This window comes from Megascapheus bottae, chromosome 3 (genome assembly GCF_031878675.1).
Source record: "Megascapheus bottae isolate mThoBot1 chromosome 3, mThoBot2.hap1, whole genome shotgun sequence".
Taxonomy (NCBI): Eukaryota; Metazoa; Chordata; class Mammalia; order Rodentia; family Geomyidae; genus Megascapheus; species Megascapheus bottae.
In genome coordinates, this window is record NC_143511.1 from 47,021,221 (window position 1) to 47,043,869 (window position 22,649).

A 22,649-nucleotide genomic window follows, 5' to 3' on the forward strand; every position below is an offset into this window, starting at 1 on the left:
AGCATATGTCAGCACTCAGTGTCTACTAAAGATAAAAGCTCTGTAAACTAATATCAACAGGCTTTTAGGAATTGACATTGTCGAATGCATTATGTTGACAGTGAGGGCCTCGTAAAAGTCTGTGATCTGTTTGTGTATTGACTATTTCTGCTTGATGAGAGTGGAAATATAGTCAGCTAAGACCATTACCAGCTACTAGGATTCTCTGACAAGGTTACCCCTATGCAGGAAAATGGTATAATCAGAGTTCCAGTACTTCTCAGGAACCAAAGAAGAGGTGTAGAGAAACAGTTGAATTTGTAGGAAAGGCTCCAGCTAATTTAAATGTTCAAACATTTCTTTTCTATCTTATGTAATATATCAGGGTCACAAAGAATTTGCTGCTTTTGCTAAATCCTGAAGTATCTTACCAAGGTCACTCTGTGTCAAGAGCTTTAGAAATGTAAGGATCATCTATTTGCTTTAAATATTTTTGAAACATTTCTTGAAGAAAAAGAAGCAAATCAACTTAAAATATTTGATGGTTATTTTTTAATTTTTTAAGTTAAAGGGAAGACAAATTATAGTCTTTACCAAAGTTTCTAAGAAAACATGGCCCTCTCTCTTAGATTTTGGCAGCACTCTGAGAGACTTGCTTTTCTTTCTTCCTTTTTTTACCCCCTCTTGCCAGTCCTGAGGCATGAAGTCAAGGCCGGGATACTGTCCTTGGACACTTTTTGCTCAAGGCTAGTGCTTTTACAATTGAGAAACAGTGCCATTTCTGCTTTTTCTGTGTATATGTTCCTGAGGAATCGAAACCAGGGCTTTGTGCATGCTAGGCAAGCACTCTACCACTAAGCCACACTCCTGGTCCCCAAGAGACTATCTGCTGGAGCATATCTTTTGAGATATGTGGCAGAAATGTAAATGACATTTAGTAAACATATACCAAAATTCATTGCCAAATTTGACATCATTCTTTATTATTTCAGCCTTTTAGTTCAGTCATTTAATTTAAAAGTCAGCTCTACTAGCCTATATGTGTGTGTGTATGTGTGCATATGTACATATATAATAAATATATGACTATTACAACCATTTTGCACATTTATTTATTTATTTATTTTGCCAGTCCTGGGCCTTGAGCTCAGGGCCTGAGCACTGTCTTTGGGCTTTCTCAACGCTAGAACTCTTTCACTTGAATCACAGCACCACTTCTGGCTTTTTTCTATGTATGTAGTACCCAAGAATCGAACCCAGGTATTCATGCCTGCTAGGCAAACACTCTACCACTAGGCCAAACTCTTGGCCCCTGCACTTTTAATTTATAATATTCAAATGACATTTCTTATGAAAAATCTCAAAGAACACTAATTTAGATCTTTTTTGTAAAGCAGCTATTCTTTCAGTTTGAATATATTCAAGCTTGATAAAATTAAAAGTAATATTGTCTAGTGTTAGTTTTTAAACCCAAAATGAGAATGAAATCATCAAACTGCTGATTTTACTTTTTAAGATTTAAGAGTTATCCTCTTTTAATGAATATATATAGGTAGCAGTGATGCAAGTTATCTGTGTTTTATAGTTATGGACAAGCTTTGCTTGTTTTCTTTTCGCCGGTCCTAGGGCTTGAACTTAGGGATTGGGCACTGCTCTTGATATTTTTTTGATCAAGACTAGTGCCCACCACTTGAACCACAGTGCTATTTCCAGCTTTTTCTGAGTAGTTTGTTAGAGGCAAGAGTCTCATGAGCTTTCTAGCCTGGGCTGGTTTTGAACCAGGATCCTCAGAGCTCAGTTTCCTGAGTAGCTAGGGTTAAAGGTATGTACCACCAGCATCTGGCTACTTTTCTAAAGTAGCTGTCAAACATCTACCATTATCTCTATAACTTACCTAAAAGAAGCAGCAGCAATTTCTAACTGTGAGTGATAGATTTTTTTAATTAAAGAATTTATTAACGTTGATTTTTACATCATATTTTAAATGACAAGTTTAACAAACAAGTTATCAAGGAGGGAATCTCTATTTATAATCACTGTGACTTAGTATTTAGAACTTAATCAATTTAATTGTAAATGTGATATACAGAGGGATTTCAGTCACATAAGTAAGGCAAGGAGTAAATTTCTTCTTGAAGTGTTATCTCCTCCCTCATTTTCTTCCACTTCCCTCCCCTCATAATCCCCTCCTCCCCAAGTTGTGAAGTTGATTTCCATCATAGTGTCTTGTATCACTGTTGTGCTGGTTCAAATTTAAGTGATAAATTTAATTGAAGCTGTGTCCTCTTAGTTCTTAAAGTCTAATATCTATCTCTAGGCCCTTACCTTTAAGAGAAGACATCAGAGGAGTTTCCTTTAGTTATGGAAAGTCAGCTTCTGCAACAGGGACAAGCAGAACCAGTAGACAGTCTGCTCCATGACTGTGTATGGATCAAGTAAAAGCTTTAGTTGTTCAAACGTCCCAGTTACTTTTTGTACCAAGGAATCTCACTTAATATCAGATCTTCACCATTTTTCTCCCTTATGCCATAGAGATGAAAGCAGCATAACTGTACTGATAGGACCAGGAGTATTTCTCTTCCTTTTTTATCCAAAATAAAGAATCAAGTCAGGCTTTCTGTATTTTGAAATCACATGTGCATTTCAAAATAAAACTAAGGCAGTAATTTTTTGGCTTGCCATTTCTATTAATTTTGAAAAGGTGAGAATAATAAAACATTAGCCACTTAAATCCAACTGTAAAATCCTGTTACTATAAAGGTAGTTGTGTTTTCTACATCAGAGAGATTTCTGGGGTAGGCTTGTTGCCCTTTAAGAATATGCTGGAATGAAATGCAATTGATTGAACTGCCCATTGGAACTAAATTAGCACTTATTCTCAACTCCAAAAGCTAACTTCAAGTCTCCTGGTCTCTGACAACATTTTAGACTTTAAGAAGTATCACAGATAACAAGGTATTGATGGCTCATGGGTATAACCCTAGCAAGTCACTAGGATGAATCTGAGAATCAAAGTTCGAAACAAGGCTAGGCAGATACATCTGAGAGTCTCATCTCCATTTAACTACCAAAAGCAAATACAGGAGGCATGATTCAAGTGAGCACCAGCTAGGAGCAAAAAAGCGAGCAATCTCACTAGAGGCCCCAAATTCAATATCTAAAAGTCTGCTAAATAAATGAGTAGCATAAACTTAGCAAGAGATGCCATTTACAAAACTAAAGCAGTTGAGGTGTATGTTACATGTCATCAAGCAAAAACTATTTGTCAACTAGAAGGGGCATCTATAGAATTTTTGTTAATACTTGTTACCTTGTCATATTAATTTATAAACAACTTACGTAGGAGTAGGAGTATGGCACAAGTGGTAGCTTATGCCTTACAAGCACAAAGCATGGGGATTCAAACCCTAATACCACCAAAAGAAAGGAAGAAAGGAAGGGAGGGAGGGAGGGAGGGAGGGAGGGAGGGAGGGAGGGAGGGAGGGAGGGAGGAAAGAAGAGAAAGAAAAAGGAAAAGGAAAAGAAAGTAAGCAAGCTTTTTGGAAATACAGGTGAACAACTACATGATGTTACAATCAGGAAAAATATCAAACCAATGTGATCAATCATAAATGAGAATGACTTATGGTTTTACAAAAAAATTTTGAATTTTTCTTAGTTGTCCTTTAATCTTCAATTAACTAGTATGAGAGTCATTGATTTTTATTGCCAAGTTACATTGATCATGTAGATAAACCTTATATTTAAAAAAATAATTTTTGAAAACCACTATTACCAGTAAATCTCAAATTTATTAACAGCAATCTTGATTCTGGGTTAAGAGAGAAAACATTCAGCATAGATTGGTTAAAAAAGGAAAATAGAAGTCTAGGGTTGTGGATCCATTGACAAGTTCTTGCCAAATAATAGATAGGTTTGAGCTTCAGTACCAAAAAACAACAAAATCCCAAGGGAAATAGAAAAGGAACTAAACATACACTAATTTGTAAATATAGAGCACTTATGTAAAATATAAGAACAATTAATACTATTCTGAGTTATCAATAGAATTGTCAAGGACAAATAGCTGTGCTTCATAGCATACACTTTTTGGACTTAAGTTTTCATTGCTTTGTGAAACTCATATGTTAGCCTCTATACAAAAAAAATAATAATAATGGAGGCTCATTCTTGTAATCTTAGCTACTGGGAAGGCTGAGATTTGGAGGATCACAGTTCAAGGCCGGCTCAGAAAAAAGTTCTGGTACCAGCTCTGATCTCTGTTCTTCTCTATGACTTATATGGTGTTTGTTTGGCCACTCTGCCTTGTACTTTTACTACCAGGGTCAAGATTCCCTCTCTTCATCTTAGCCAAACAGCCTAATCAGAAGACATCAAACTCTCTTAGTTCATACTGTAACCAGTGATGTCGTTAATGATCATCATAGTGTAGCCTGATGCTACTTCCCTGCAGGGAAGTAGGCTTGATAAAGCCTAGTCTCCTTTTATATATTCAGGGACACAAAAGTTATTCCCTAGTTAATTAAAAGGACACATCCAATAAATATTTAATGAACTTTATAAATTGTGGCCTCTCTCTTAGATAAGACTAGATCAATAGGAACAAGGACCAAAGAAAGTTATTCAGAGTATGGGAGGTAATTGAGGTAACATTTTAGACTTTCTTTTACCTGTAGCTTAGAACTGTATTGTATGATTATGATTCTTTTTTATGTTTATTTTTTATTGTAATTAATAAAAGGGTTACATGATATTTGCCAGATAGAAGGTGCATTAATTCACATACATTGATACCCTTTCACATGTCTTGGTACCCATAACCCTCCCCCCACCCCTCCCACTTTGTTTTCCCCCCTTCCCTATCAAATTTCAAATAACCAAATACAAATAAATTCAATATATCAGATAACAAAGTGAGATACTATAACAATATGAGATACCCAAGGGACAGCAAAGGAGATGAGAGATAACATAGTACATTAAGGAAACAATCATTCGTTATATGGCTTTTGTTTCATTATCCTGGAGGTCCTTTCAATTAGCTTCATACTGTATGGCCTTATGTATCAAGGTTTTGCTCTGTTGCAGATCTCTGCTAGTAGAGCCCAAGGTTTCTACTGATTATGACAAATGAGGGAAACCATTGAGCCTAAGTTCCTTTGAGTCTGGCTTACTTCACTTAATATGATCTTTTCTAAGTCTTTCTATTTCCTAACAAATGGGTCGATGTCGTTTTTTCTGACAGCAGCATAGAATTCCATTGTGTACAAATACCACAACTTGTTGATCCACTCATCAACTAAGGGACATCTAGGTTGGTTCCATATCTTTGCTATGGTGAATAATGCTGCAATGAATATTGTTGCGCTAATGGATTTAGTATGCCCTAGATTCTGGATGGTTGGGTAAATGCCAAGTAGTGGAATTTCTGGGTCATAGGGGAGTTCTATGTTTAGCCTTTTGAGGCACTGCCATACTGCTTTCCATAGCGCTTGAATGAGTTTGCACTCCCACCAACAGTGTAGTAGTGATCCCTCCTGGCCACATCCCCTCGAGCATCTGTTATTATTCGTTTTCCTGATCCTGGCCATTCTACCTGGAGTGAGGTGGAATCTTAGAGTTGTTTGTGATTCTACCAGCAAACCAGTGAAGCCGAGGGCACAGTGAAACTACCAGAAAAGTTATATCAATTATGACATTTTAGAATGTACTCACATTTCATGAACTCAGCAGTTTTTGAAACATGTGTATTACACTTTGATATACCAAACAAACTTTAACAACTTAATCAATGGGTATGCTTTTGCCATTTTTTTCCCTCTGAAATTTTATCCTGCAACTCTTGAGATGTTCGGCTCTCACATAGACAAGTGTATTGATGGTTCTCTCTCATTCTTTTATGAGTGATGAACATACAGTACTACTTCTGTAGGCCTTCATGCCCTAGAGATGACTGTAACCTTCTATTGATCGATCAGCTGATTGAAGATCAATGGCTTAGCTGCTTGTATTGCAGATTACATCATTAACATGGTCAGTAAACCATGAATTGTTCAATAAGGCATTTATCTTTTTTCATTTCACTTCTGCTCCTTTATCATTTTTATTAGAAAAGACAAAATTGCCCACACTCACCAGAAAGATTGTTTGAAAAGAGACCTAGTAGGGTACATTATGGATACACAGTTGCAGATACCTGAATTCTAATGATTTAGTGATGGTTAGAATGTTTTTAACTGAGGAAAATTCAGTTTTGATAACTTTTTTGTGTTTCTCTTACAGCTTCCTTTTGCCTCATATTTATTGGAAGCAGTATTGGAGAAAATAAATGAACACAGGAAACTAGTTGAAGGCTATTTCACAATTGTGAAAGACATCTGATGGTGTTACAACGAACAGCTTTTTTTTTCAAATGTGAAAACTTTATGTCGTATGATTGGAAAACATGAATTGCCATTTGGAAACATTACCTGCTGCAGCTATCAAACTCAGGTTCAATACCAAAATAAGAAATCTCTGAAACAAATTAATTGCTGAGCAAGTTTTGATTAAGTTTATAGTCATTTAAAAGGAAATAGCATAGCATTTGATTGTTGAATACCAATATTGCCACAAATCAAGGCAAACTTAAAAATGATTTTCCTTCCAGCATATTAAAAAAATAGAATAAGCTTGGCACACTCAACTAGATCCAAAGGAAAATACAAAGAACAAAAAAATGATTTAATGTTTTAAATTTTATAAAAAAAAACCTGGACTTTTTACATAAAACTGCTATAAATAGCCTTAAATGATCCAGTGAACTATAAATTTGTATTGAAAACAAATCCAAAATGAAGCATCATAATTTATGGATGAACATTTAGTGAAATAAATTGTGTGGTTCAATTGTATCTGTTCTCATTGATATGCTAGATTTTATACAAGATGCTGTACTTTTCTAGAGCTATTTGGCAACAATAGAAAGAGTTTTCTCCTCTCACCTTCTCAAATTCACAATACTTTATTTAATGATGTAAATTAACAAGGGACCACAAACATAGTATATAAAGTTAGGCTAGATGTAAGAAAACTACTATAGTCAACTAATTAAAGTAACTTTATAACCCTTATTTCTATTCCAGAACCTCCACAACTCATTTCACCTTACCTCTGTTCTTGCTACTCATTGTTAGTCCTCTAATTCACCAAACTTTTGCCTCACATACTTTATTATTTTCCCTTCCTGGATTAGTCTGTGTTCAACTTTTCTCATGGCTGGCTTTGTCAAATCATTTAGTTATACCTTACACATCCTTTCATAGACATATTCTTGGCCATATTATTGTTAGTATTTTTAAAACATAATTTTATCTGATTTTTTCTGTTCCTTCATTTTTTTATTTTTCCTTGTACCTCTTCACACCCTCCTACCCTCCCCCAACATACTTTAGAATGTGGGTTGAGTGAGATTAAGGTAAGGGTTGTTAAATAATGGCCCATAACCAAGTCTGGTTTGCCAACTATTTTTATTTTTAGCACACAAGCTAAGAATTGTTTTGCATATTTAAATGTTTTTAAAGAGGGGCCGGGAGTTTGGCCTAGTGGTTAAAGTGCTTGCCTAGCATGCATGAAGATTCCTCGGTACCACACACATAGAAAAAAGGCGGAAGTGGTGCTGAGGCTCAAGTGGTAGAGCTCTATCCTTGAGAAAGTCCAAGGACAGTGCTCAGACCCTGAGCTCAAGCCCAGGACTGGCAAAAAAAATGTTTTTAAAGAATAATATTTTATGGTGTGGAAATTATATGAAAAACAAATTTAAATGCCTATCAATAAGGTGTATTGGAACATAGTGATGCCCTTTCATTTATGTACTGTTTGTAGAGCTGAGCTGAGCTGTTGTGGCAGACTCTATGCAGTGCTATCTTTACTCTCCACAGTTGCTGGGCTTACTATAAGTTACAGCAATACAGTTACAAATTGAAAGCTTTTCAAGGGCTGCAAATACTGACTTCAGTTTTTAAAATATCTATAATACTCATTATGTCAAAGCAGGAAAAGAAAATGGCAATTAAAAATTTATAGTTCTAAAAAATTATGACGTGTTTGACTTTTGCTATTAAATTCCATGCAAAGCAGTGTACTTTTGAAATCACAGTATACCTATTTTAAAATTAATATAATATACATAGAACTTACCAGACTAAGCATTCCTTATGCTTTTATCTATTTGAAAAGCATCAGCTTGAAAAAATATGAAATTTGAAATGTAATATCACAGTGGAATTTTGTTACTAAGATAAAAATGAAATTGCAAGTATTATTCTGATATCTAAGCAAAAAATAGGAAAATAAAAGAAATGTGGATAGCTGAAAAAATGGCTCATCAAAGTGTTCACTTCCTATGTCCAAGAACCATAACTTCGTATTTTATATACCAAATGGAACTCTGCAGGTGTGATTTAACTTAAGGCAGTTGAGTAGAAAAATTCTACATGATTTCTTATGAATGAGAATCCATATAGAGCATATGTGAGAAAGAGAGCCCTGAAGATTGAGAAGGAAACAGAAGGATAAAAATTTGAAGATGCCACCTACACTTTTGAAGGGGCCAAAGGACACAAGTATTCTCTGGAGACTGGAAAAGGTGGAAACAGACTCTCCCTAGAGCCTCTGGTAAGAACCAGTTCTGCAGCACATTGACTTTTTAGCTTAGTGATATTGGTTTTAAACTTCCAATATTCAGACAATATTTTCTGTGTTAAGAGCAATGAAATTTGTGACTAGTAGTTACTGCCACAATAGGAAATGAATACACTCTGTTAAAATTTCATTTATAATTTTTGCACCTGTGTTCCTGAGAAATTTTTATTAGAATATAAACAATCAGAAGGATGATATTAATTGTAATAATATTAATTATAATAATATTAATTGTAATAAATGTAAGTCATATTAATAAACTCATGAAGAGATACCACACAACCATAAACTTAAACAGAAACATCCTCAATTTGATAAGAACATCTTCAAAAGGCATACAACCAAGCAGAGCACTGGTAGTTCACTCCTATAATCCTAGCCACTCAGGAGATCGAGATCACAGTTTGAGGCCAGCCCAGGCAAAAATGTCCATGAGACTCCAAATAACCAGGAATTAAAGGAGGATTGGAGGTGTGTCTCAAATGGTAAAGCACAAGTGGGAGGAGACAAGAAAAACATTGCACCTGATGATGAAGACAACATGGTCCCCTAAAATCAGAAGCAATACAAAGATGTTAAATCTTGCCACTCCTATTCAACATAATATAGAAATTTTTCTCTTTTTCTCCCCTAGAGCTTGAATTCAAGGACTGAGCACTGTCCTTGGACTAGAACTCTACCACTTGAGCCATAGCACCACTTCCTATATATGTGTACCACCGAAATGAACCAGAGTCTTTGTGCATGCTAGGCAAGCACTCTACCACTAGGCCAAACTCCCATCCCCACATTACTTTTTGAATTGTTATCCTTTCCTATGTTTTTCTCCCACTTTCCCTCCCCCACAGTTGTAAAGTTCATTTCTAACATATTATCTTGTGAATATTGCGGTTACATTGGTTTATTCTGTCTTTTGTCTTATCATCTTGTTTTACACCCTCCATTATTTAAATAAACAAATTAATGTATATACAATACACCAGGTACCAAAGTAAGATACAGCAACAATAGAGGATAAACAATAAAGGGTAAAAAAAAAAGAAAAAGAGCAAAAGTGAAAATGTCTCCATGGAGGTACTCACAAATTCGTGAGTTACTACATCCACTAGCACAACGATGTTCACTGCAGCACTATTTACCATAGCAAAGATATGGAACCAACCCAAATGTCCCTCAGTTGATAAGTGGATCAACAAGTTGTGCCATTTATACACAATGGAATTCTATGCTGCCTTCAGAAAGAACGACATTGCCCCATTTGTAACGAAATGGAAAGACTTAGAAAATATTAAGTGAAATAAGCCAGACTCAAAGGAACATAAGTTCAATGGTTTCCCTCATTTGTCATAATCAGTAGAAACCTTGGGCTCTCCTAGCAGAGATTTACAATAGAGCAAAAACCTAGATACATAAGGCCATATAATATGACGCTAAATGAAAGGACCTCTAGGACATAGAAACAAAAGCCATATAATGAGTGATTGTCGTCCTTAATGTACTGTTATCTCTCATCTCTTTTGCTGTACCTTGGTTCCAGCATTTTACTTTGTTATCTGATATATTGTATATATGTTTATCTGGTTATTTGAAATAGGATAGGGAATGGGGGAAAACAAGATGAGGGGTTGGGGTGGGGGTAGGGAAATGGGAACCAAAACATGTTTGTGAAGTAATGCACCTTCTATCTGGTGAATATAATGTAACCCTTCTGTTAATTACAATAAAAATTATATGAAAAAAAGAAAAAGAAAAGAGTAAAGAAGGGCTGGGAGTTTGGCCTAGTGGTTAAAGTGCTTGCCTAGCATGCATGAAGACCCGGGTTCGATTCCTTGGTACCACATACATAGAAAAAAAATACATGCAGCCTATGTCCATATGGATGCGAGAAATGCATATTCTGAAACAAGCTATTAAACATGCACAAACATTACCAGAAAAGAGTAAAGAAATAACTTCACATGGTACATTAAAAACAACAACCATGAGGATAAATCTCTTGTTTCCCTATCCTGGAGTTTATTTCACTTGGCCTCATCCTATATGGGTATAGACACATAGCTTTTGAGCTATTATACCCCTCTACTGTGTTAAGAAAAGGTTTTTTTTAAGTATATGACAAATTTATTTAATGCTTTTATCATGAAGAAATGTTAATTGACCAAAAGACTATTTTTTAACCTTAGGTAAAGAATTTCATATGTAATTTGGGTCCTTGATTCTACTTATATGTCACATTTCATTTATTGATTTGCATATATCAAACCATTCTTGCATCCTGTAATGAAACCAATGTGGTCATGGTGTATGATGTTTTTAAAATGTTGTTGGATTCTGTTTCAAGTATTTTGTTGATACTGTGTACATTTATATTCATCAAGGAAATAATAAGATTTTTGATCTCTGTTTCAATCTCATAGTTTGCTATTTTACATTGTATTCAAACCATTTACCTTTAACTTTGGACAAATTAGTGCTTAAGTATGTCTTTTGTCATTTAAAAAATGTTTTTCAAGTCTATGTCACTTCTCTTTCTTTTCTGTGGGTTACTTGCTTCCATCTTAGTTGATTTGAAATTTTAAGACTATATCTTTACATAGTCTTTTTTAGTAGTTATTCTATAGGAGTATGTATAAGAGAGAGGGAAGAGAGAGACAGGGAGAGGCAGATAGTACAGGGGTGGCAGATACACAGGCAGACTTATACAGAAAATAAGATAATGTGATCTGTAGTAGACTCCTGACCAATCCCTGCTTGCTGATGAGACTGACCTCACCTGATATTGTCAAAACTTCTCCTTGGTTGAAAGGAAGAATGTTTCTATTTGGATTGTCTTCTGTTTCAAGATTGTTAAATGCCAAGTGTTGCTTTGGCTTCTTTTGTTCTGGCTAAGGGTCGTATGTAAGATGGTCTGCCACTGTTTTTTCATTCTTTCTTTTCCTCTTTCAGACCTCTTCTTGGAGTGGTCTCCAGCATTATTTCTGGAGATTGAAGTTATAGTTACTGGAAAGAAAGAACAGTTCTTTTTGAACTCGAATTCTTTCCAAATTCATTTATACATTTTTTAAATTTCTTGGACTCTATGGATCGTGTGATTTTTTTTCTTGGACTCTTTCTGGACCATGTGATTTGCTGTATTAATCTTGGCCCCCAAATAGTAAAGTTGAAAAGAGTAGTTACAATAAACTAATGTAATAGCAGAAGGCTAGAATTCTTCCTACTCTTTACCTTCTACTGTGGAGGAATATACCTATACACCCTCTCACCTTCCATTGACTACAGGTTATATTTTCCTGCTCCCTTACCTCAAGCTCAGCTATGTTCCTTGCTTTTCTATGGGATGTTAAAAACTGGGAACACTGAACATTTGAACACCGGAAGCTTTGAAATGACACTGAGATTTTGTGAGTGTTTGTCAAAAAAGAAAAGCCTGTCCTATCCTGACAAATATAGGATAAAGAGAAAATATCAAATTATACGATTAACCCTGCCTGTTTTAGTTTGAATTTAACACAGCCCTTGCTAAGAAAAAACTTCAATATTTTAAATATAACTTTTCTGAGTTTATTGATTGAAATTTAGCTTCTTATTGATATTTTATACATTAACATCTAAAACATACACAGGGAAAGTTTGCTGTTCTAGAACTCTGAGAACTTCAAATGTAGATTGGCATATGGTAAATATATGGGAGAAGGAAGAACAGACAGGACTTGCTGAGGATGCAGGGATATTTTACCTTTGCAAGGCATATGTACAGGACCATTGACTTCCTCAGCTACAAAAAATAAAGTTATGTTTATTGGATTTGTGTGACCTTTTCTCCCAACAATTTCAGGGCACCAAAGTTTTAGCACACCTATTCCTTAAGTGATTTTAACATGCAGAGAGGATGAGAAGGTCAAATAATTACAGAAATCTGCCAGGCAATGTCAGCAGAATTCACTGGGTGTCAGTAGAATTTCTATTTCACATATTAACAAACAGGACATAGTGTGTCTGCATAGCTGCAGTGAAGCAAGAAGCATATTGGGCGATGTGCCAAATGGCCCTGGGTAATGGTGCTGTGCAGCCTGCTTTCCCACAGGAGAGAAAGCAGTAAAAGGCCAACGGAAATCTAGAATTTTTGTCAATGAAGATACTCCACATTCATACATTTATTTAGATTGTGTTTATTTTGATTTCTTTCCCTTTACCCATTTGCTCCATTAATTACTTTTGTTCGGTCCTTTTGCTGCTCATGGTTATAACTTTCTTTTCCCTGCTTGGACATCTGTAATATTCACGGATGCAGTTTTTAATACTAGAAGAAACAAAGGGATTTAATGCAGGACTTAAGGCTGCCACCTCTGTTGGGGATTTGATACTGGGAGGGGTTGACTTCAGCCTGCACACCTGGAACCCAGAGAGAGTCTGTTCTGGCCACTGTGTCTTTCTGAGAATAATCACTGAGCATTCTAGGTCACATGCAAGCTCCTTCTACTAGCAAATTGAAGCCTGGACCTGTATAGGAAGCATTCTGGAAAACATGGCTTCCACCCTACAGATGAGAAGTGATACTCCTGAGATGACTATAGATAGTCCAGCCAAAGCAGTTGCAGGGTGAAAAGAGAGTTCCATCGATTGAAAGTAGACATGATTATTTTAACTGATAATGGAGGCACAAGTGAAAATCACAGATTCTCATGATCAAAAATGCTTGGTTAGGAGCAATTTTAAAATTCACCCCCAAATTATTTCCATCACTTTTTACACATGTATTTGCAACCAAGAAATGCACTTCTAGCAGCCCTGATCCCAACTCTCCCCCTTTCCCCGCCCTTACTGCTCTGATCATGAAAACCTGACAATCTTAATGTTTTCCATGATCCCTTGTGTCTTCATGAAGAAATTAATTATGCTGTCTCTCTGTCTAATTCTAAAAGATAAATAATGTCCAAAGCTTATTCTTTGATGAAAACTGAGCATAAAACTGAAAAGTAGAGACTGGTGTGAGGTTCAGACATGGATACCTGAGACTTTATCTGCAAATAGTTTACAAAAAGCATGAAATAGTTGTCAAAGTAAAATTTTAAAGGGCAGATTTACACACTTCAATGAAAGAACCTACACTCATTTGGTTTTAAAACCTTGGAGAAGAGAGACAGGGACAGAGACAGAATCAGAGACAGACAAGGAGAGGAAGGAAAAGGTGATTGAAGAGAGAATTGAAGGGGATTAAAGAAAAGGGAGAGATTGAAAAACAGAAGAAAGGAGAGAGAAAAGAGAGAAGGTAAATGTGGACCCAAGTTGGAGAGGGAATGACAAAGGCACTAATGGAGCAATCTAAGCAGAACTGTCCTGTCCCTGAGTTCTGTGAAAAGCTGAAGAGAAATGGTATATGTCTAGTCTCGTAAGGGAGACTAGAAAAAGGTTTGCTCATGCATAATTTCTTTATTCCATAATTCACTTCAGAATATGTTTGTATGAATCATACTTGTTTAGCTTAATAGACTTACTTTTTAGCCATTTTTTTCCAGAGTAAAACCTATTCAACAAACAAAAAACCAATCAACATTTTTTGTGGATTTCTATCTAGAAGAAATGTTCTTTTTATTTTTTTTATTGTAATCAATAGAAGGGTTACAGTTATATTTGCCAAATAGACGGTGCATTACTTCGCACACATTGATACCCCTTCTTGTGTTTTTGTCCCCTTTTTCCTCCCCTCACCCTCTCCCCTCATGTAGTTTTCTCCCTTCCTTTCCTATATCACATGAACAAATAAATGTATATACAATATACCAGATATTGAGGTAAGATACTGTAACAATATGAAAATAACCAAGGAAAACCAAAAGAGATGAGAAATTACATAGTACATTAAAAACAACAATCCCACATTACATGTCTTTTGTTTCCAGATCCTGGAGGTCCTTTCATTTACCCTCATCCTTTATGGCCTAATGTATCTAGGTTTTGAGCTATTGTAATCCTCTGCTAGGAGAGTCCTAGATGTGTATTAATTATTACAAATAAGGGAAACTATTGAGCCTATGTCCCTTTGGGACTGGCTTATATAACTTAATACAACTTTTCATAAGTCTCCCCATTTCCTTACAAATGGGGCGATGTCATTCTTTCTGACAGCCGCATAGAATTCCATTGTGTACAAATACCACATCTTGGTGATTCAATCATCTACTGAGGGGCATCTGGGTTGGTTCCATATCTTTGCCATAGTAAATAGTGCTGCAATGAATATCGTTGTACTAGTGGATTTAGTATGTCCTTGTTTCTGGACATTTGGGTAAATGCCAACGAGTGGAATTGCTGGGTCATATGGGAGCTCTATGTGTAGTCTTTTGAGGAACTGCCATAGTGCTTTCCAGAGTGGCTGAATGAGGTTACACTCCCACCAACAGTGTAGTAGTGATCCTTCCTGGGATTCCCACCACCATCTGTTGTTACTAGATTTCTTGATCATGGCCATTCTAATTGGAGAGAGGTGGAATCTCACAGTTGTTTTGATTTGCATTTCTTTTATGGCCAGGGATGTCAAGCATTTCTTCATGTCTATAGGCCATTCTTATTTCCTCTTCAGAGAAGTCTCTTTAAATCTTTAGCCCATCTTTTTAATGGGATGGTTTTTTCTTTGAAGGTTACTTTTGGAGTGATTCAATTTTTTGAGCTGTTGATATAGTTTAGATATGTGGCCTTTGTTGTATGGTTAGTGAAGATCTTCTCCCACTCTGTGGGCTTAGAAGAACCCTCTTTTCTTTTTTCTTTTTTTTTTCCCCTGAAGGCATGGGACTCTGCTATCACCAGGTGGCAATCCACAACTCTGCAGGTAAGAGGTAGAGCAGAAACTGATTTTTTCAAGCACCAATAGCTTTCTACTTAGAGCCATCTTTGATATGATAAACTGTAATTGTCATGAAAAATCTATATCAGAGTTTGGGTTGCTGAGACAATGCCTGAAAAATCAATTACGGACAGGGTCTTCCATAGTCTTTCTAAAAAAAATTACAAATGTTGATTCATCTACAGCATTTCAAAGCCCTTATTTTTTCTTTCAAAATTCCTGTCATTACTGAGAAACCTGACTGTAACACTTCTCTATATTATCTTTTTCATAATTTAGAATTATGGGTTATAGAAGCATGGCCTTTTAACTGAAACAGGTGTCCATTTATGTACAGTAATAGAGACCCTTTGTCAAGTTTAGAATATTTCCTACCACTTGGTTGTGTTGCCTTAATTCCGGTCTTCTGTCTCTTATGATATGCAACATCATTGGTTGCCTACAAATTTTGTAAATGCAAATGGCTAGTAAATTTTATATTCCATTTAAATATGAACCACCTTCTTTCCATCATAGTTATCGGTGATAAGGATAGCTACCAATTATAGAGCCATGAACCAGGCACAGTGCCAACACATTTCACTCATAAATTAAGCACCCAAGGAAAATGAGGCCCATATACTAACTTGTCCAAGATCCGTCATCCAATATGGGAGTGACTCGAACTCAGGACCATCAAATTTTTAACAATGTTATGTATCCTGACATTGATTCTGCAAATATAAAATACCATATTCAAGAAATATTGTTATGAGCCATACAACAGACAAGGGCCTCATATCTGAAATATATCAACAGCTAAAAAATTTGAATCTCTCCCAAACAAATTTTCAAAGAAACAACCATCTCATTAAAAGATGGGCTAAAGACTTAAAGAGAGACTTCTCTGAAGAGGAAATAAGAATGGCCTATAGACACATGAAGAAATGCTCGACATCCCTGGCCATAAAAGAAATGTAAATCAAAATAACTTTTAGATTCCACCTCACTCTAGGATCAAGAAATCTAATAACAACAGATGCTGGAGGGGATGCAGCCAGGAGGAATCACTACTACACTGTTGGTGGGAGTGCAAACTCATTCAACCACTATGGAAAGCAACATGGCAGTTCCTCAAAAGACTAAACATAGAGCTCCCCTATGACCTAGGAATCCCACTCCTTGACATTTACCCAATCATCCAGAAACAAGGTCATACTAAAGCCACTAGCGCAATAACGTTCATTGCAGCACTAGTTACCTTAGCAAAGATATGGAACCAACCCAGATGCCCCTCAGTAGATGATTGCATCAACAAGATGTGGTATTTATAAACAGTGGAATTCTGTGCTGCCATCAGAAAGAACGACATTGCCCCATTTGTAAGAAAATGGCAAGACTTGGAAAAAGTCGTATTAATTTATGTAAGCCAGTCCCAAAGGAGCATAGGCTCAATGGTTTCCCTCATTTGTTATAATTACTACACACCTAGGACTCTCCTAGCAGAGGATTGCATTAGCTCAAAACCTAGGTAATAAGGTCATATAGAGTGAGACTAAATGAAAGGATCTCTAGGATATAGAAACAAGAGCTTTATTTTGTGTGATTGTTATTCCTAATGTTCTGTTATTTCGCTTCTCTTTTTGTTGCCCTTTGGTTAATCTCATATTGTTACTGTATCTGACTTTGTTACCTGGTATATATATATATATATATATATATATATATATATATATATATATATGTGTGTGTGTGTGTGTGTGTGTGTGTGTGTGTGTGTGTGTGTGTTTATTTGAAATAGGAAAGGGAAGAGGAGGGAAAGCAAGATGTTTGGGAGGGGTGGGGGAAGGAAATGGGGACAAAAATATGAGAAGGGATGTTAATATGTGAGAATATACCTGGTGAATGTAACTGTAATCCCTTTATGCATTATCCCGACAATACAAAAGAAAAGAAAAAAGAAATATTGTTATGATTTTACCACATTTCGGTTTTGAAACTACACTGAACATGAAACTGGTACAAGATTGGCAAGACCTACAACTTGAAACTATGAAAAGTAGCACTCATCGGTATACAGTTGAAAGTGGGTCTTTTTTCCCCCCAGACTAAGGATCTAGCAAGATCATCTAGCATTTTCTGTGTCATTCATAAGAACAAACATACAAAAAAAAGAATTTTAAAACATACTTTCTTTTCTGTGCTGGCATTGGGGCTTGAACTCAGATCTTCACTCTTTCACTAAGTTTGTTGCTCATGGCTGGTACTCTACTTGAGTCACACCTCTAGTCAGGCATTTTGCTGATTAATTGGAGATACAATCTCACAGGCATTTCTGCCCAATTCTGTCTTCAAACTTTGATCTTCAAGTCTCAGCCTTCTGAGTAGCTAGGACTCCACATGTCTGTGAATAGAATGTACCTTGATCAGATTCATATCCTCCATCACTCTCCCTTCCTCCTTCCCAGCGTGGTCTCTGCAAACTTCATTATTCCATTTTAATGCATGTATATAACATTGTTGTTTTTTGTTTTTGTTTTTGTTTTTGTTTTTTACCAGATTCACCCTCCCTCACTCTTTGCATTTCCCTTCCACTCTTACTGGCACCCATACCCAGAATAGGACTTGTTTTCCATTCCTGTCACTCATCTTATGAGTGTAGGTTAGTTGTCCATAGGAGTTTACTCATGTATTTTTTACACATGTGTATATAGTACCTAATTGAACTGATCCCCTGACTTACCCTTTGCTTTGTTTTCTTTGAACAGTAGGATGTTCTATGTAAACTTTTGACTCATACAAGACATTTCAGCATTGCTTATATTACCTCCAACCTAGCATTTTATACTTGCATTTTAGGATTTAGAATATCTGGTATATTTATAATTCTTAAGAGGGACCCATAAAGAAGCTTTGGCCTGTAGCCCTTATAGGAATCCATTAGCACTTACATTAGGAAGCACTCATCAATTGAACAGAGTCTTCCATTACATGGTTGACCCCTGTGGAGCTGTAGAAACTTCTTTGGTCAAAGAACATTAAGAGCAGTCTTCACTAAACATTTTTTGCTTTTCCTCTTGAAAAGATCCTTTTACTTTAAGTGTGTGAAGTGTTTCCTAAAATGGAATAGCTTAAGCTTAAAAAGTGGTTGTTTGCCAATGAACTTTCTATATTGGACCCATACCAATTAACAGTAACTTGATAGCTAATCAGTATCAACAGTGGTGTGAGTGTATGTATATATACATGTTATATATATATATATATAAACACCCTATATATATATATATACTTATATATATAATGGCTGAGAAATACTGAAAGAGATAGTTAGTAAACTATAGGCCCATTGTAATAATAGAGTTTTAATCTAAAAGCTGGTGATATTTCCCTTTGATTCTGAAGTCAACAGACAGATGGCTTCTGTCAAAGCAGTCAGGCAACAATCCCCTCTTTCTCAGCCTGTCTATTTATTCAGGTCTTCTACTTGTTAAACAAGGCCCATCCACAACAGGAGAACAATCTGCACTACCCCTTTTCTCACAGACACATCAGAGACATCTAGAGTAATTTTTCATCAAATGTCTGGGTGCCATAAGCCTACTCAGGCTAACCCACAAGATTAATCATTGCAGTATTCTATAACCGATAGTACTTCATTCTGCTTTAACTTCATTCTAATCTCCTGGGAAGGTCCCTGTGGACATGATTTTTGTTAAAATTCTAAGTCTTCCTCTTTGTTAATTATGATTGAGGAGGTCTATCAAAATACTCTATTCTGTTTTATTTCCTTTTTCTATTACTGTCCTATAAACTTATAGAGCAATTGATTTTTTTAAAAAAACGCAGTCACTTTCCATGTGCTAAAAAATATCTAGCATTGATAAACGTTATTTTTGTAAAAGAAAAGAATACTTTCAAACTTAATGGAATATCTTATAATTTGGAACAAAAACTAAGTAGCTGTGTAACAAAAGATTTTCCAGAATTCTAGAAGTCAGGTATTTTCCTTTTATTCTTGTGTGTGAACTTAATCAAGGAATACTAACTGAATCGTTTGAGACCCATTGCTTACTTCAATCTTTCATACCAAAGTTGTATGTCCCTTCTGAGAGTACTGGAAATGTAAAACATGTAATAAAATAATCCATTTAGTTATAGATCTCCACTAAACTTAACAATTCCATGTTTTACTTGCAGAATTCTTTTTATTATAAATGTGTAGAGGGGTTACACTTATATTCGCCAGATAGTAGGTGCATACTTCTCACACAGTGATGCCCCTTCTCATGTTTTTGTCCCCATTTCTCTCCCTCCAACCGCTCCCAATCATCTTGTTTCCCCCCATTCCCTTTGCTATTTTTTAACTTACAAAAATGTTGACAATTTTTGAGCTGGTCACCTAACCTCTCACAAAATTGTTTTCCCTATCAGCATCTCTGTGTATTGTTATAACAACCCAACCCCTTCCTTGCTTTATCTGAAAAAGAGTCCCTGAGCTGCTTACTTGTATGAGTGAACTGTGTATACTCTACATAGCCTTCCTAGAGACTCCTCTTGCACACATCTGACTTAACGGGGTACAGAAACTCAAGCCTATATTGCTAGCTATTTGGGAGGTGGAGATTAGGGAATGTTGGCACTAGTAAAATTTATAAGACTCCATCTCAAACAATGGCTGAGTGCAGTGGTGTGTGCCTGTCAACCCTGCAAGAAGGAAAAGCCCAAATATGAGGATCAAAATCTACCTCAGTCCTGTCATAAAGCAATACCTTAATTCAAACATAGCATAAACAAAAAATGAGGCTAGAGACGTGATTCAAGTGGTATACTGCCTGCTTAGCAAGTATGAGGCACTACATTCACCCTGAGGATTGTCCTCTGCCCTGGGGGAAGACAACACTTAAAAAGAAAAAAAAGTACAACTTACCTAGCACACTATGGAGGACTTATCTTTATGTTTAAAGTAGAGCTCTCACTGAACGCTATTTAATAAGGTTGTTTCCCTTAGAGGTATACAGGAGCAATTCTGAATATATAATACATGTACACTGCAATGGAAGAATTCAATACATGGCTGGTAGTGTGAATATTGACTTATAGATCCTATAAATGTTCCATACTTCCAATCTAGAGCAAAACAGTGCTTCCTTAAGTGGTTTGAGGTAGTTTTTGACACTGTCTTACTAAGATATCCCACAGTTCCAGAGGAGTGCATTCTCCCTCGCTGTATACAGTAACCCAACTCTTTAAACTCAAAGTGTATGCCTGTGTGCTCTGGCTGGCAGGCATGGCAAAACCTCAATTCCACCAAACAAGAATGTCTATGGCAGGGTAGCACTGGATGGATGCTTTCTGGGGATATATATATATATATATATTTACTTTGAATAGTAGTATTTATTTTCTAACTTCTCATTCACACACACCCTTTTTGTGTGGCTTAGATTCACCAGATAGAATGAGTATTTCTCCAATTGACCTCTAGGTGGCAGGCTTGAATAAAATAGATATAAAATAAAATAAAATAAAATAAAATATATATTATTTGAAAATACTAGGATTCTCAAACAAGTGGTCTTTTTTTCTCTGTTATTGCAGGTTTTAGAAAACATATTGCTATATTGCTTCTAGATTTTTTTCTGCATTGTTTATTACAGGGCCAGAATACCTTAGGATATTGAAGCAAGTCAGGAAAATCTGCATGCCTTTTAAAATAGAGATGAGTGGAAGAAAAACACATTAGGCAACCCCTATATGAAAATGGAATCTTTATGTGCATCTCATAACTGTCCCCCAAGAATAATGCATTGTAAAGGGCCCTGTAAGACTGTAAGTAACTATTGTGCAGCTACAATAATGTGGTATATTTCTTTTTAAATGAATTTATCTAGTATACTTCTGAAAAAGTAGACATTGAGCTCCATCCAGTAGCTGGGTGACATATTCTTGCCTAAAATTCTCACAAAACAAATGAAGCAATGCTTTGATTCAACTTAGCATTTAAAAGAAACAACATATGTGTGCATGGAAATATTACATTGAAACACCTTTGCATAATTAATATATTCTAATTTTAAAAAGAATTGTGTGGGGTTGGGAGCATGGCCTAGTGGTAGCATGCTCCGGGCTCAATTCCCCAGAACACAGAAAAAGCCAGAAGTAGTGCTGTGGCTCAAGTGGAAGAGTGCTAGCATTGAGTGAAAAGTGTTCAAGGACAGTACCCAGGCTCTGAGATCAAGCGCCAGGACTGGCAAAAAGAAAAAAAGAAAAGAAAAACATTAATAACAGGAAATAAAAATAATACATGATATATGGTTTCTTCCCTTCTAATTGTACTTGAAATAAATATTTGTCCTAATTATGTGACAGTCAGAAGCAGGAGAATTACCATTCAAGGACAAAAGCACAAAAACATACCTGAAAAAGTTAAGAAAAAAAAGACTGATTTTTGTGGTAGCTGTGCTTAGTAAGCACAACAAACCTTTACCACTGCTGTAGCACAGTAATAGATTGAACATAGCATGGTTAATTGATTATAGAGCTAATAAACTCAAGTTCTGGTCTAATTTTGTCTCTAATTGGCAGCCTCTATGGGCACATTTAATTTTCCATCTGTATAATACTTCTAATACGTATGATGTGAAGACTAAATAATATCATGAATAAAAGCACTATCACAGCTTAGTAAATGACAGGCAATGTTATTGTTTTGGAGGAAGGGGGAAAAATGAGATGGGGAGAGTGATAAAACATGCTATGAATTGTGACCACAGCTCAAAAATCAGTCACCACTGGGGCCAGGAGTTTGGCCTAGTGGTAGAGTGCTTACCTAGCATGCACAAAGACCCAGGTTCGATTCCTCGGTACCACATACACAGAAAAAAGCCAGAAGTGGTGCTGAGGCTCAAGTGGTAGAGTTCTAGCCTTGAGAAAGTCCAAGAACAGTGCTCAGGCTCAAGACTGGCAAAAAAAAGTCATTACTACCTGATGAATGTAACTATAACCTCTCTAAACATCACCCAGACAATGAAATACAACAAAAAATATACAGGTTATTTTAAAAGAAGTAGGTTTCCTTGAGAGGCTTGAGGATGCAACTTTCAGAAATGGTTCCACTAAGCATTTTCTATGATATTTATAGCAAATAATGACTCATGGTCTCATT

General features: G+C 36.0%; 1 protein-coding gene across 1 annotated transcript in view; it reads left to right on the plus strand.

Moving 5' to 3' along the window:
* Cntln (centlein) overlaps nucleotides 1-6,872 on the plus strand; it is a 197,786-nt gene extending 190,914 nt beyond the window's left edge. Inside the window, exon 26 of the mRNA XM_090330032.1 lies at nucleotides 6,262-6,872. Within this exon, the coding sequence (XP_090186158.1) occupies nucleotides 6,262-6,360 (99 nt within the window). The 3' untranslated portion in view covers nucleotides 6,361-6,872. The remainder of the gene's footprint in view (nucleotides 1-6,261) is intronic.
* The last annotated feature ends 15,777 nt before the right edge of the window (nucleotides 6,873-22,649 follow it).